General features: G+C 41.5%; 1 protein-coding gene across 2 annotated transcripts in view; it reads left to right on the top strand.

The window, feature by feature from the left end:
* Positions 1 to 15,816, top strand: part of dlc1 (DLC1 Rho GTPase activating protein) — a 59,378-nt gene that overhangs the window by 32,520 nt on the left and 11,042 nt on the right. For both annotated transcript variants that reach the window (XM_087806366.1, XM_087806359.1), the window contains exons 5-9: positions 8,821 to 8,892; positions 10,040 to 10,121; positions 10,924 to 10,987; positions 12,316 to 13,940; positions 14,745 to 14,924. In XM_087806366.1, the coding sequence (XP_087662492.1) occupies positions 8,821 to 8,892; positions 10,040 to 10,121; positions 10,924 to 10,987; positions 12,316 to 13,940; positions 14,745 to 14,924 (2,023 nt within the window). The remainder of the gene's footprint in view (positions 1 to 8,820; positions 8,893 to 10,039; positions 10,122 to 10,923; positions 10,988 to 12,315; positions 13,941 to 14,744; positions 14,925 to 15,816) is intronic.

Genomic DNA, 15,816 nt, shown 5'->3' with positions numbered 1-15,816 from the left:
TACATAAGCTTTGAATGTTTACAAAGACCCAAAATATTACGTGGTGTTAAATTTCCTCTTAGACTGACTGCAGCTGCCTTACCAACTTTCTAACTACGTATATATAAATACATATAAGACTCAAGTATTCACAGCAGTTCACAGAACATTTAAGCATACGTAGGATTACACAATGATTAAAACATACAGTACACATGTTGAAATAACCATAACATTGACATATTAAATAATTAAAAAATACATTTAATAAGAAATAATAAGCAAGGATGAAATTAATTAAATAATGATTTAATAGTATAATAGAACCTGTGAAATGAATCGACACTTTCATTTCAAAGCAATATAAAAGAGGTCAATTTATTCTCCTCCTGGCTTGTTATTGACTTCATAACCCGTGATCCACTGAAACATCCTCTGTGCTGCAACACTGAGCCATTGTTTCAGTGCAAGTGTGTCAACCTCCTGTCTCCATTGTGATCGCGGTCATTCCATTGAAGCCGGGAGAGGGTGTCTGCAAGACATTTGCTGCTCTGTCTGCTTCACACTTCCTTTGTTTGTGTGTGCCGGTCCCCCCGAACCCACCAGCACCTCTCCATCTTCTGTCTAATCGCTGTCTCAGCCGGCTGGTCCTGAAGGATGAGCTATTTATGGAGATTCCTGTTGTGAAAATACTCGTCTGTCTCCACATGCTTTTCTGCTGATCATTTGTATGCTCGTCTTTCTCTTTAGTTCTTACAATATAATGTAGTATCCCCGATATTTTTTATAAATATATGTCTCTTTTCAGAACTGTTAAAGATAATCCTCTACTTGTGAATGCTTTAAAAATAAAACAAGAACGTCATTATTATGCTTATAAGCTTTGAATGTTTACAAAAACCCAAAATATTTTGGTGTTAAATTTCCTCTTAGACTGACTGCAGCTGCCTTACCAATTTTCTAACTACGTATATATAAATACATATAAGACTCAAGTATTCACAGCAGTTCACAGTACTAATAAACAATATTAATATCAGAGGCAGCAGTGGATTGAAGCCATTATTATGCCATAATGTAACCTCGTAACCTCTCGTTCGCTGGGATTTCAGGAGAACTTTTTAAAGTAACAAGTTCAAAACATCTTGGAGAGGAAGACTTCGACATTTGAAACATGCGAGTGAGTCAGGAGAGTTGGAGTTTGACATTAGTTGCCCTTTAAGTTTAGTGTTTCGTATGGAAAACCTGTCATTTGTTGGTGATCATCTCCTGGTCTCCTAACCAAGTTCCTCTGAATAGATTGCATCAGTCAGATTATTTTGACCCTAAACAATCTAATGACCTACTTTTGTGAAAAAGATCAAATATCTATTGAATATTATGTATTACTAAGTAGATCAAAGCTATGTTGTTAAAGTCACTCCAGCTAAATTCATCATGGGTTCCGGAGCCCTTATTTGGTCTTCTACACTTCTTGGAAAACACCGCCTCAGGTGCTTGTGTATAAATCGTGACATGTCCATCCGCTGACCCTCACCTAGTCCTCCTGTTTGTGGTTAGACGTTGTCATCAGAATCCCCCCCGAGGCATGTCCGCCCTGTGTTGTAGGGTCTCTTATCTGTTTGCAACACGACAGCGTTTCAGTCTTCTCAAAGTCATCCATCCCCAATGACTCTACGGTGTATCTGGTCCCGGCAGTCCCATTGATCCGAGGATCAACATTGTTATAACGCTTGAGCTGCGCTCAGTTACAACATTCTGGAACATGAGTCATCTTTGTTGTGATTTAAAGAAACATTCCCTTTAAATTTACGATGAAAGTAAGAGTGTTTAAAGAAGACTTTTGGAGGATGAAGCAGATTAAACTTGACGTGACAAGTCGTGGTAATGCTATGTCTTCGACTTTGTCCAGGAATCACAATGATACTGGCGCGCATTAGATCTCTGAAAGCATTGAAACAATTGAAAGACTTTGATGAGCTTTATGGAATTAGTCAGGATGAAAACAGCAGACGCTCGACGGTCTGATCCCCGTACGTCACACAGCGTTTTAGTTAGTCCCGGTGTGTGGTCGGAAGAACGCCTTAGGCGGTCCTGAAGAAGCCTGTGATACGCTGCATAAAAGTCATACACAAATATGACTTCAAGGGAAACAAACAGACAGTAAACGGCGTCACGAGAACTCCAACATCTTGTGATCTCGGAGCAGTCACTGTTAGTGACGATGCTTCACTCGTGACTCGTCAGCCGGACCCTCGGGGACCAAACCGGCTTTAGTCGCCCGAGATTCCCTGAATCACCTTTTCCGCTCTTACCAGAAGAATTTTCGAAATAAAAAGTCCAACTCATGATTTCCCTGCCACGTGGAAAAACAATCTGTGTTTTAGGCAATACTGAGTTTCTGTGGAAACAACGCAGGAAACCGAGGAAGGAAAATACGCTTCATGCTTCTGAGAAGTCTCTGTATTCATTTTTAACTGCATGTGCTGATTGGGAAGAGCAACATTTATTCATTACAAATATATTATATTATATCATTATATATATATATATATATATATATAAGTAAGTAAGTCATTTTTATTTGTATAGCGCTTTTCCAGACCAGGGTCACAAAGCGCTTAAACAATCAAAACAATATTCAATAAAGTATATACTTTAAAGGGCAAGATAACACTGATAACACAACAGGAGTTCCAGAAAATCAAAAACGTCTTAAGATGTTTCTTAAATATATATATACTGTATATATATATATATATATATATATATATATACAGACAGTATATTTGCAATGTACTATTACAAATAATATATTACAAATATATATATTTATTTACAAAAATATTTACATTATTATTATATTATAACAATTATAATAACAAAAGACATTTTGAAAAAATAATGTATTTATCTGAAAGAGAAAATAGCATTAAGCATAAATCTAATAATGAAATTCAAAGGAAATTTGGTTAAAATATACAGTATTTCAGTGAATTAGTTGGGGGTTCATTCGTGTGAAAACTTTGTGTGATACACAGAGAGAAATGGGATTTGATCTCAATGACTTTCTCATGAAATTCAAATAAAATCAATGTTTTATTTATTTATAATATTCAGAATATGACTGTCGGTCCACGACTGTGAATATTGAATCCATTATAACCACGTGACCTAATCTACCTTGGGGATAAACTACGTGGCGTGGGGTCATGTGTTGCGTTCAAGGGCCCAGACTAGGTGTTAACGGAGAAGTCCATTAACACATGGCCAGGTATTCTTATTTGCAGCCTGATCCGCGTCACAAAAGGACGCCACAGTTGTCTCCGGGGAATCTAGTGATATGTAAAATCCCAATCCCTGCTTAATGGCTCTTTGAAGATTGAATGAGATTCACTTTCTTTTAAAAAAAAACAACAACAACTCGTTTAATTATCTATAACAAAAGCGTGGAGTGACTCATAACGGTGCGTAAAAGCGCAGTTTATTGAACGAGGAACCTGTGGCCCCTCCGAGAGCCTCCAGTTTTCTTCTTATCAGGTGGGAGCAGCAGGGTGGAGGTGGAGCCAAACTCCAGTTATCCATTCCTAAAGCTTGAATCATTCCGGCCCCATTCACATTCCTGCTCGGAGCCGCGTCACGCAGGGACCCACGGAGGATCCTAAAAAGAAAAAGAAAGAAAAAAAAAACCACCGAGGAGTTCATTTTCAATTTTCCTTTGAACGACAAATTATGGATTTACAGCATTACGTGAGAGGCGAATGACTTCTCCGCCCGGGTTTGTAGTTCGAAACTGGCTGGGACTATCATGCAGACTTCGCGTCGGACCTGATGATATCTTTCATCTAGAAAATGATTCTAACACGTAAGTCCAGCGTTTTTTTGTTACACCAACGAGTGTTAAATCGGATTTTAACTCTATTTTAAGTGATGGACTTCTGTTCTTGGATGTTGGTTTAAATCCTATTTCTGGTCTTGTAAGATCACCGGTACCAGTTCCTCCCATCTCGTTGACTTCCACTATATAGGAAAAAAAAGCCGTTTACAGCAGGCAGTTGCCCAAAGGATGTGTCCTTGTACAGATTCCTCTTTTGAGTTATGTTGACTTGCTCAGGCTGATATGGCTCTTTTCCCTGGACTGTTAGTCCCAACACATCTTATCAACCAGTCTGGAACTGATATCTGCACTGTTGGCCTCTGGCCAAGCCTAAACAATTGAATTAAAACATATAAAATAAACTAGCATTTTTATAATCTTCATATATGTTCATATATCTGTTGACTTGTTGCGTTTCTACACTTGATATGGAAGACAAGTTATTCCTATAAAGAAGTTTTGACAAGAGATTACAGAGCATTATAAACTGGGGCCCTATACATATATATATATATATATATATATATAGGGCCCCAGTTAATAATGTATTGGGCAACTATATATATATATATATTATTTTTTGTACATTGTTCATCTGGGGGGAAATATACTTGTATTCAAGTAGTTTGTAAGTTAAGGGTTCTATATATATATATATATATATATGTATTTATATATATTTATATATATATATATATACAGTTGCCCAATACAGATGGAAACAACTAAGATTCTAAAAATATGTCTTGGTTGAATACCTATTCAAATTGAAACTTGAAACTAAAAATGTTTGTTTCTATTACATGGGCAATTTAAACTGAATGAAAATGTAGGAAATGAACACTAAAAAAACACAGGAACTTAAACCCTGAACCGCCATTTTTGTTACACTGCAGGAGCAGTTGAAATAAAGAGGCAGGAAGTGAACTGGACGTTTACAACTCGTGGTTTAGGGTATCAGCGTCGCTCATCGCTACGTTCATGGACCGCTGTCATCCGGGTTTAGAAAATGAGTTTTTGAGTCTTTCGGGTCACCTGATCCTGAAAGGGGGGGGCCCTCTGAAATCCATCATCTGCAACCTCGAGGTCCTCCGGGGTTCAATCTGAGATGATCCATCTGGACCAGCTGTGTGTTGGCATGCCGATGCCAGCTGGTGGGAGATAACTTGAGCAGCTCGTGGTCGAGCGCTCGTTACGCTCATTCGTGGCTTGTGTCAGTTTGAGACTGTCCAGATGGAGATATTCTTGGCTCCATCTCTACAACATCCTGGTTTTCTCAACAGCTGTTTCACCACAAGATGTGATCCACAAATGTTATTTACACTCTACAAGCACATCTTAAAGGTCAACTATGTATTGATTTAAATGTCTTAAATAGATCTTGGATTTATATTGTATCATCAGTGTGTGTCTGTTTGTACAAAAACTCTCTTTTCATTTAAATATTTACATTAGAAAATGATCTTAAGCCCCGCCCACTGAAAACACCTTTGCCCAGTGAAGAAATCTAGTGTACTATAACCACACCCGCACTGCTGTGATTGGTCAAGCGCCGAAGTCTGTCACCAGCCCTGGAATTATCCAACTCCAAGAGACTTGTTGTTTAAACAAAGCGGGGTGTGATTACAGCCAGCTGGAGGAGCGAAGCCATTATTAAGTTGTAATGGACTCTTGTAACCTCTAGTTCGCTGAGATTTCAGTCGGGGCAGAACTTTATAAAGTAATACCTTCAAAACATGATCATGATGAGAGAGTTACTGCATCTAGGAGAGGAAGAAACAAACGACTCAGGAGAGGTGGGTTTTCACATTAGTTGCCTTTTAAGTTGAGTATTTTATAAGTTAAGGGTACTTTAAAGATAAGACGTCGGTGAAAGTGTTGATTCATCCTTGAGCCACCGAGTCTGGCCCGGGTTTATCATATCAGCCATCACAGCCTTCACAGCTCCTTCAGAGAGAGGCTATAGAGTTGATTAGAGCTCCTCTGATTCCACAGTTCGCACTCCAACCCCAGGACACTTCCAGATAAGACACTTTGACTCATAGATTATTATCAGAACTTCAAAGCCGCGACTGTATTCGGAACGACTCGGTCCAAGTTTAAGGTGGGTGTCGCGCGGGCCTTTGAGGTGGGCGCAGCATCCTTTGTTTGTGAGCTTCTGAACGAACTCCCAGTGGAGCATTCAGAGCCGGCCAAGCCAGACCTTGTAGCCTCCTGCGATGGAGGGAAACTCTGGCCAGCAATTGTGAGAATTTCCTGCCACAGGAAGGAAGGAAAGAGGAGAAGGGGTGAGCAGAGGCGAGCGCAGTGGTGGGAGCAAAGATGGTGGACAGTCGTGTGCGGCTTTTAACTCCGAGGTCATGTTTGCAGAAGATTTCTAAACATACTTATTATTTGTCTGTACGATCACTTCTTAGCAAGAGGGCAAGGAAACCAAGCAAATGTGGTTGACGATCTTGAAGACGTTCACCTTTTGTTGACGGTTCCTTATGGGGCTCCTGGATGGTCTGCGGGGTCAACCCGTCACAAGGCTGACAAAGGGCCTGTCAACTGCTGTGTATTTTGGACGAGCTAAATGCAACCACACTTGTTTTCATTCCACATCAACAGTTGCCCTTGCACGGAAAAAAAGAAAAAGAAAAACAGATCTTTATCTGTAATTATAAGGTTAGTCGAAGAAAAAATAGCAGCTCTAATTTAAGTGTTTGTCTAAGGTGGACATCTGGTTACAAGTATAACACAGCTATTGTTGGAGAAGGAGTGAAGTCCCTTCTTATGTGTGATGGCGGTGAAGTTTCCACCTCCAGGGCCATTGTTTTGTTCTCGATGCTCCGTCCACATATTATTTAGACAAGAACAAACGAAGTCAGAGCCTCACTAAGGGGTGGCCAGTGACCACAGGAGCGGCACACTGCTCTCTTCCTGCGAAGGAAGCAGGAAAAGGAAGTGAGGTCATTCCCTGGCGAGGGCAAAATAATTGCATTGAAGGAGTCAACCTAAGATTTATTTTCTAAAAGAATGTCAAAGGACAGGCAGAGGTGGTAAACTATGGGGTTAATGAAAATTAATTTTCTTAAAGCAGCACTGGGTAGTTTTGGGTACCTTAATATTTTTGTACTAAACTAACTTGGGATGACACATAAACATAAAACCAGTTGAATGACTCGTATACCGTGACTTGAGGTGTTTTGTTTGATTTTTATTGTCACTGTAAAAGTTCTTCGGGATAAAATTAAAGTTATGTTATTTATAAAGCCGACATAACGCATATCATATTTCATTATCCACGATCTCACTCATTACCTCATCGGTATCCATCCTTCATTCAGCCAATGGAAGTCTGGAAACAGAAAATTGTGATATTTCACCCAAAATTCAAACTTCACTTTCATATTCTACTCATGTCGACTAAGGGTTGGGTTTTGGAGTAATATTTCCCCTTTTTAGGGTTATAGACAAAAGTGTGTATTCATTTTAATGTAGCGACTGGAGCTCAATTGTCTTCATATTGTTCAAAAAGACACTTAAAAACATCCAAATACCTCCATACTGTTCGTCTTTAACGTCCGTGTTGTACTGAAGCCTCAAGAAGAAGAATTGTTCCTGGAAAAATGAAACAAGTCTATATTTTACACTCATTTGTGGAAGACGTTTAAATAATAACAAGCGATATAAAAAGGAAGTACTCTGAAAGTATTCCAGGTAAATATCGTAAGCGAAAGATGGACATTACAGACGAGCACCACGGAGGTATATGGATGTTTTTATGTCATTTATGGAAGAAGATAAAGATGAAGAGAACTGAGTTTCAGTTGCTATGTTAAAACGAACAGCCCATCTAACCCTTAGGCGACATGAGGCTGAATAAACTTCTGGTAGTCTTCTAGGTATGTGAAGGTATTTTGACATACACACATACACAGTACTAAAGCACTGTGACTGTGGTATTACTGCATCCCAATGGCAAGGGTTGAGTGAAGAAGCTCAATATGCTTGTATCTCCAATCTGCATCTCAATAGCTCTACTGTCTTTGGGGTTGTTTGTCTTTAAACACGAGGCTAGACTTTGCAAACACATACTGACCTGTCGACAAACACACTAACGAAGACAAACAAGCTAATTCAACGGCTTTCGATGTCCGATGGCCAACTGGATTCTAGTATCTTTAGGTGTCTCTGTATAAGCAAATAGGAGTCGCGACACAATATATGAGTTTGCTTTAACATCTTAAATGCAGCTTTCAATGTGTCACTTAACACTCCGGTACAATCTGGTGTTGTATTGCCCCTGCAGTGGTAAAAGGGGAGACCCTGTGTCATTCAAGTCACAGCTTGTTGTTAGTGGGTTTGTCTGCCGTCTAGGCTTGTTGTCGGTATGTAAATGCTACATTTGGTTGAGATTCTTTCTGAGCTGTCTTGCAGCCCAGTTATCTTTTATTGTAGTTTAAATCATATCAAACTTTTACTCTCACTCTGTATGAAGTTCACATTTTCATCCCTATCTGTGATATCTCCTTGTCTCAGCCCTCAAAACCCCTGACTGTCGGGGTGTGGGCAACCATTTGTCATGTGTCATCTAAAGGGCTTTCACGGATAATTGAGAGATGTCTCCACGGGCGCTGACACAACCACCTGTCCTACGCCGAGTACAGCACCAATAATAAACAGCGAGAAACACAAGATTATGATCCAGGAAAAAAAAAATGTGGAGAAAGAACATGGCCGTGTCAATAGGCTTTACCACGTTATGTAACGCTATTTTGTGTACTTTTCAGATTAGTGTGACACGCTTGAGAATGTGCGAACGTCAGTTTGTTTTACGGCGAGATTCATTATTTAATTTAATAAAATTATTTACATGTTGTATAGAGTTTAATTGAAGCAATATTTTTAACCTCTAAAGACTTGTTAATAATGATTCCTTCCTTGTGATTCACTCTTTGTTTTTTTCCCATCACATCCAGAAATCGAAGCCAAAGAGGCTTGTACCTGGCTGAGAGCTGCAGGGTTTCCTCAGTATGCACAGCTTTATGAAGGTAAGAATCTTGGAATACACATTCCATTCTCTTTTAGAAAACAAATCGCTGCATTTATGATTGTCACATATGTCATGTAAGACACATTTTACCTTTAGATTGGACCTCTTAAGTCACAACCATTGAAAATAATCATACACTAGATCACAGTTTTTAATACATCAATATAGTTGTGATTGTTAATATATACAGTAAGACAAAAAGAAAAACGTCTGTCTTTTTTTGGAGTTTTATTAATAATGCTATTATTGCGCGCTGCATTTTTTTTCATTAGGTTAAAGCAATTCTAAAGCAACGAATTGTCCTCATTATGGTTCGACAATCATCAACATGTCCCCTTATATAACCACCTACTCATGACAGAAGCTTCCCCCTGTCAACAGATCATTATTCCTCATGGCTTACCAGTGGAAAGGTTTCCTACTAAAATGGTACATCTGCTTTTGTTAAGGCACTGATAAATATATATACTGTATATATATATATATAAACCTCGGTTCTTTAATTCTTGTTACATAAAAACAGCTGCTTTGTCCCTTGATGTTGGAACCAGTCAAATACGTGAGGTGTTGTCGTGTGCTAGAACCAGCGGGACTGTCAGGAACCATTGCACCACTTAAGATAAGCACACTGATAGGTAAAGAGAGCCGGAGGCATTGGCGGTCCCTGAGTCACATTCTCTTTTCATCAGGTCACTAAGGTTTCAAAAGGATGGAGTTTAGCAATAAAAAAGCTTGGACATATTTACAAGTTTTTCTTTCTCGTCGCATGGTCAACACAGTTTTTTAAACATCTTTAAATCTATGATATTGCGGAGCGTGACCATTCTCAGGTGCGCCGTAGGAAATCAAGTAACTCAGAGCAGGGAAGACTACCTATTGTCATTCTTCAATCAGCCTCCAGTACTCTCCCTCTGTGCTCCACATCCCCCCTGCCTGCCTGCCCTGAAAGGTGCAGCTGTGTTTGTTTGGTCGGGTAAGACGCCACTTCCTCTCTCGGCTTTTCATCCCGCCTGTATGGGGGAGAAGAACGCTTTGGCGGGCGTTTGAGTGGGTGCTCTTTTCCTTTGGGTTGGAGGCTGTATCTTTAACAGATCAGCTCGGCAATGGGGAAGATACCTTCAAGTAATCCGATCCTGTCTTTTTAGATGCCCAGTTTCCCATCGACATCTCGTCAGTGACGAGAGACCACGACTTCCTGAACCGAGATGCTATTGAGGCTCTCTGCAGGTGAGATGAAACATGTTTTTTTTTCTTACTCAGAGATGTTCCTGGACTCTTTTACATCATGTTAAGTGCTATCTTAAGTTGTCTTTGGTTGACCAACCATGTTGGTACGTTAAATAAAATTGGAATTTGATGGAAAACTGTATGATACTGGTGCTAGAACTTCCACTACTAAATTTCTAACGTCATATCTACTATATGTTCTTCTTGTGGAAGGTAATGCCAGTTTCACAAATCAAGGCATTATAATTCTTAAAACAGTTTGGCTCCTAAAGGTAAAAGTGAACACGATATTTGTTTGACGGCAACAAGAGATTCACCAGAATAAAATGGGTATTTCAGCACACAGCTGGTGCATCTTATTTACATCTGGATTTTAACATTTCTTAGCAGGCCATCACCCCCGACCATTCCTACGTCTACATCCCTTTATATCTCCATTGTTACATGATCTTATCCAGACGGGGCCTGCCCATCTTACACCCCTCCCAACCCCCCTCCTGAGCCCAGGTGGCTCAGGGATAAGCTTTCCTCAAGTCCCCTCCTAAAGTTTTCATCTTGACTTCAGCAGACTTCATTATCCCCCCCTTATCCCCCCCATGTCCCTCCCTGTCATTTGTGTTCATGTGTGGATTATCCTTCAGCAGCTCATTAGCCACATCCCTTCCTCTCTATCTTCTCCCCTCAACTTGTAACGTTTCATCCTTTACTTGACCCAAAGACCAGGCCGAGAGAGTGCAGCCAATGCTCTGTGATGCACTTTTTTAACCTCGCTCCAAACATTAACTTTTCTTTTCTTCTGCAGGAGATTGAACACCCTCAACAAATGCGCGTTAATGAGACTTGACATTTCGCCACAAAGAAAACGAGTGAGTTTGAATCTATTACGATGTTCATTTGTAGCGTTGGGTCATGGACTATCATATTTCTTAAATAAATCATCATGATCTTCATGAACAGGAAGTGCATAGAAAATGACACCAGTTTTTTATTCCGGGGCCACACGGGAAAGCTGAGTTTTCTCTTATCTAGTTTAATGAGAAGGCACCTGTCGAGTTTGTTGCTAAATGCTGAGTTGAAGTCTACCCTAAGGGGAAGGTGGGTAGGTTTAATGTCTAAATCAGGGGGTTGCCAGATCTGGGACATCCCCCCAAGGCGGCGTTTTCCTAAATATTTCCTTCTACCATAGTAAAGAATTAAAGAGAAGAGGTTTGAAAACATATAATTTTCAATCAGGATGTGTCGAGTGAACAGAATGATCTTCTGATCTGTAGCAGACGAACAAGCGTTCAATTTTTCCAGCCACGTGGTCTTCACTCGACTGACGCTCCTTAAGTATCATCGGCCTTAAGAGTGAAATGGCCTGAAGTGTTACAGAGTTACATCCTTGTTCCATGTGTGGTGGTATTCATTGAGATGACCCCGTCTGTGTCACCTTTCATTCCTGGAGTCCGCAGAGAAGACTCCAGCAGTCAAAAGGGTCATTTGCCATCTTTGTGGGATGACAACCCACCCACCCCCCTCTCTTTTTCAACAGCTTAGGAATGCATTGATCTCCTTATGGGTTCACATTCTCCCCGTCTTTAATCTCAGACGACTATCCTCGTTAGAGCTTGTGGCAGCGGAACATACGCTTCGTTCTACCTGCCTTAAGAGAGGCGAGACAAGGTTGCATGGATGATAGTGACGAGCTGTCGAGTACCCTTCAACATTTATCCTACTAAAAATGGAAGATTACAACTAAGGTTAGGTATATAAAATAAACGTAACTCATGTATTTGTATGGATACTTTTTTTTTTGGGGGGGGGGGATGTACATAGAAGAATTCCATATATGAAGCAGTACACAGCAAGGGTTTCTTCATACTCACTTGGGGCGCACAAGTGTACAGACAGAGGGGATAAAACTGTAGGGGGGATTGACCCGAGTCTGTCTGGCAGCATTCTGAGCAACCAAGGACTTAATGGAATTTCCTGAAGTCCCTCCAGGGCCTGAGATAGATTAACCAAAGGGGGAGGTGTGTGTGTGTGTTTTAAAAAATCTGCTATATGTAAGACATCATAGAGAGAATAAATAATTTAAAAAAATACAGATATGTGGTATCAGTTGTCAGATTTCATGGTAACCTAGTCTCTGTCCCTCTAATACCTTTTATGATTTCCGAGCCAGCTCTAATTCCTTCTCCGTCTTTTCCAGAGTGAGGATTCGGACGAGGATGAGCCATGTGCCATCAGTGGTCGCTGGACCTTCCAAAGGGACAGCAAGCGCTGGTCCCGTCTGGAGGAACTGGAGGTCTTCTCCTCGCTCTACACAGATGCCGCACAGCCGACATTCCCGAAGACACAAATGACACCAAAAAGCAATCTCGCTCTCTGCGAAGGAACCAGTTCGGAGAGCGTGTTGACGGATCTCAGTGAACAGCCTGAAGTGGGCTCCATCCACAGCAGTGGGAGTGTGGGCCAAATAGAGAAGAGCCAGAATGCCAGCTTACAGAATGAAGCTGTATCTGCCGGTGCCACCCGTGCTAGCTCTGTAGCTAGCATGTGTTCGTCGTCGGGTACGGGCGGGTCCGGATGCGCCAACGAGGACTCGCTTTCTGATGGTTTGCCTCCATCTCCCTTAGAAACCCTTGGACATTTTAACTTTGACGTGAAAATGGGAATGGGAGGTGGAAGTCTGGATAGGAGTGGGGGTAGCGGGAAAAGCACCCGCTCCCGGGCCAAGAGCTTCCTGAAGAGGATGGAGAGTCTACGACTTCGCAGCGGCAGTTCATCCAAGAGAAAGAAAAGAGGAAGTACAGGTAGGATTGAGATCAGCGGCCCCGTCATCAAAGAGGGGCTTGACGAGGAAAAGCTTCAGAGGCTCAACTGCGTGGACATCTCCAGCATGAATCTCAACCAAAATCTCAATAATTTCCGCAACCCAACCCAGACCATGACCCTCAACCGTAATCGCTCTGTGTCGTATTCCACGCAGACTAGCAACGGCAGTACAGGGAGTTCTGGGAGTAGCCACTCTGAAGCCAGCAGTGGAAGCGCAGTAAGCACACCAAGCCCAGTGACTCGGGCTCGTAGTCACAGCACGGCCGCTGGTTCCGCCAAGAGGGGAGGGATGTATTTAGAAGGTTTTGACCCCTTCAGCATTGTTCCTCAACCTCCAGAAACATCACAGGCTCCCAAGTCCGCCCCACCCATTCCGTGTCTGGCCGCCAACGGAATGACGGTGATTGAGCAGAACTGCAAGAACAATCAGAGCGACAAAAGCAGACAAGTTGAGGAAGAAGACAACGGCATGATCTTCTTCTACTTACCGGAGGGTCACAAGCCGGGAACTTTCCCTAAAGCACTTCAGGACGGGAGTTCACGCAACAACAATGGGAATGATAATGGGAACTCAGTTATCCTCAGGGGGCGACGAAGTAGACGTGAGCGTCACACCTCTTCTGGCTCCGTGGACAGCCGGATGAGCTTTTATGATAACGTCCAGTACACTGGAAGGGAGGAAGATGTTGAGGAAGAGGGAAACGAACGGAAACTTGACGAAGTGCTGCAGCACGTCAGCGGCCTGCAGCACTTTGTTAACGCATGGTCGGAGGCCGTCGCCAGGGAAGAGGACGAGGAGGACGAGGAGGAGGAAGGAGATTCGGACTCGGCTCTGGACTCTGCCTCCCCATGTCCGTCTTCTCCCCTACAGAACCAGCTGGAAGAGACAGAGAATGGAAGTGATCAAGACAGCACAGGAAGTCCTCTCGGTGAGGGAGAAGATGGGAATCGAGAGAGGAGAGATTCTGGTGTGGGAGCATCTTTAACCAGAACTAGCAGGTTAGTCTCAAACGGACTTAAAATCGAGTGGTAAATAGAAAAGGCCAGAAGACAGTGTTGTAGAGGTGGTGATGATTATAGACCGGCCGAGACTTCTCTGCTTATGTAACGCTCTGGAATGCTGCTAGTTCTCTATGGTGACTCTTGTTGTCGCCTAAGGAATCTCACGGCTCATTCAGAAGCATGTTAATCAGCCTCTCTGATTGATGCATACACAGAACCATGTGACCTGATCACCTCATGTATAGTCCTGGAACTGTAGGGATTTTCATATAACAAACAAAAGTAGGGATGTAAGAAAGACATCTATTTTTTCACAACACCGTTGAAATTTAACACTGTTTTGATCTAAAAACTCATAATTTATTAACATACAAATATCCATGCTCATTTTTGTGTTGCAATTAAACTTCTGGACAATGGATGGCAGCAGTCATTACGTCATAGACAGCTAAAGGAACAATTACATCCTGGCTATGGCTGAGAACAAGAGGATACAGTCGACTCCCGCAGCTTTTAAAGCTGACGTTTGGACATAATTTGGTTTCCAAATAAAAGGAAAGCACTAATGACTTTGCCAAGAGTCTTGTGGTCTGTTAACTCAGAGTCAAGTACTCGAAATGTCCTACAAATGTATCTTTGTTCCTATATCATTGCACTATATCGTCAATTGACCCTGTATCGTATATCGTAATATTATACTGTCACCCCTACACAAGAGGGAAAAGGGTTTCCTGCAGTTCATGCGTTTCTGTTCTCCAACATCATAAGAAGATAATCATCAGCTTCTCTTTTGCCCTCCAGGCCACAGAAGATGCGCTGGCCGAGCTTTCAAAACTCTCATCGGCCGAGCTCGGCCTCAGCTCAACTTCAGATCAGCTGCCAGTCCGTGTTGCAGATGAATGTCCTGCAAAAGCTTTCGCTGCTTCATCTCACTGCCCTGCTGGAGAGACACACCCCGACGAACAAACACGGATTCAGCTGGTGAGTTAACAGAAAACATACTGTGTTCAGACCATTTAACTGGAAGTATGACACATGGCTTGAGCAAATAGTAGAAAGTAACGTGCGTGTCTGAATTTATTTAAGAAATGGCTACATGTGGAGTAGTATTACTACTGTGACAGAGCTTTGCAGAGTAATACCACGAAGCCACACCACAATTAATGAACCGTATGACCCGTCAAAAACGATGATACTTTTTATTTGTCATCAATTTGCATGATATACTTAGTTATATTTATAGTCTCACAAGTCGTTTTTTCTTTTATTGTTACACAACAAAAGTTTCAATAGTATGCATTAACGTAAACTGCCATATGGCCATTTGAATAAAAACGTATTTACAAGTGGTGCATCCTGCTGACCTCCATCTCCAGTTCTAGTGTCGTTTAATGAGGTCTGTCTGCAGAATGTTCCATTCTTTTCCCAGACAGGCAAATGTTGGTTAGATTCTCTAACTTATAGAGGCACAATCGTTGTAGTTTCACAAGCTTGTTGCTACAATTATCATCTAGATTTATTCGTAAGAATACATTAAAATGGTTGGTTCCAATATATTACTTTAAATTCCCTGTTTTCCCCTGATCTCAGCTTGAATGACATTCAAGTGGAAAATGTTCTTATCAGAATCAGAAACTTTTATTGCCAGCGTTGTAAACACAACATGACAGACAGAAGGACCTTGTTGATGGCTGGCCGACACATATTCCGAATTCCTGGCCTGGATCATAATGAAGTTCATTTTCCGTTTTAGCAAAAAAAAAAAAAAAAAAAGATTCTGAGAAGAACCCGTGAGGGTTCTGCAGGCAAGCGCTCACAAAGAAGAACTTGTCTCAGCTCTATACACTCAAACCCATGAAGGTCCACAGTCACG

The sequence above is a fragment of the Callionymus lyra genome, chromosome 1, assembly GCF_982586985.1.
Source record: "Callionymus lyra chromosome 1, fCalLyr1.hap1.1, whole genome shotgun sequence".
NCBI classification, from domain to species: Eukaryota; Metazoa; Chordata; class Actinopteri; order Syngnathiformes; family Callionymidae; genus Callionymus; species Callionymus lyra.
This window is presented reverse-complemented; position numbering and strand designations above follow the sequence as displayed.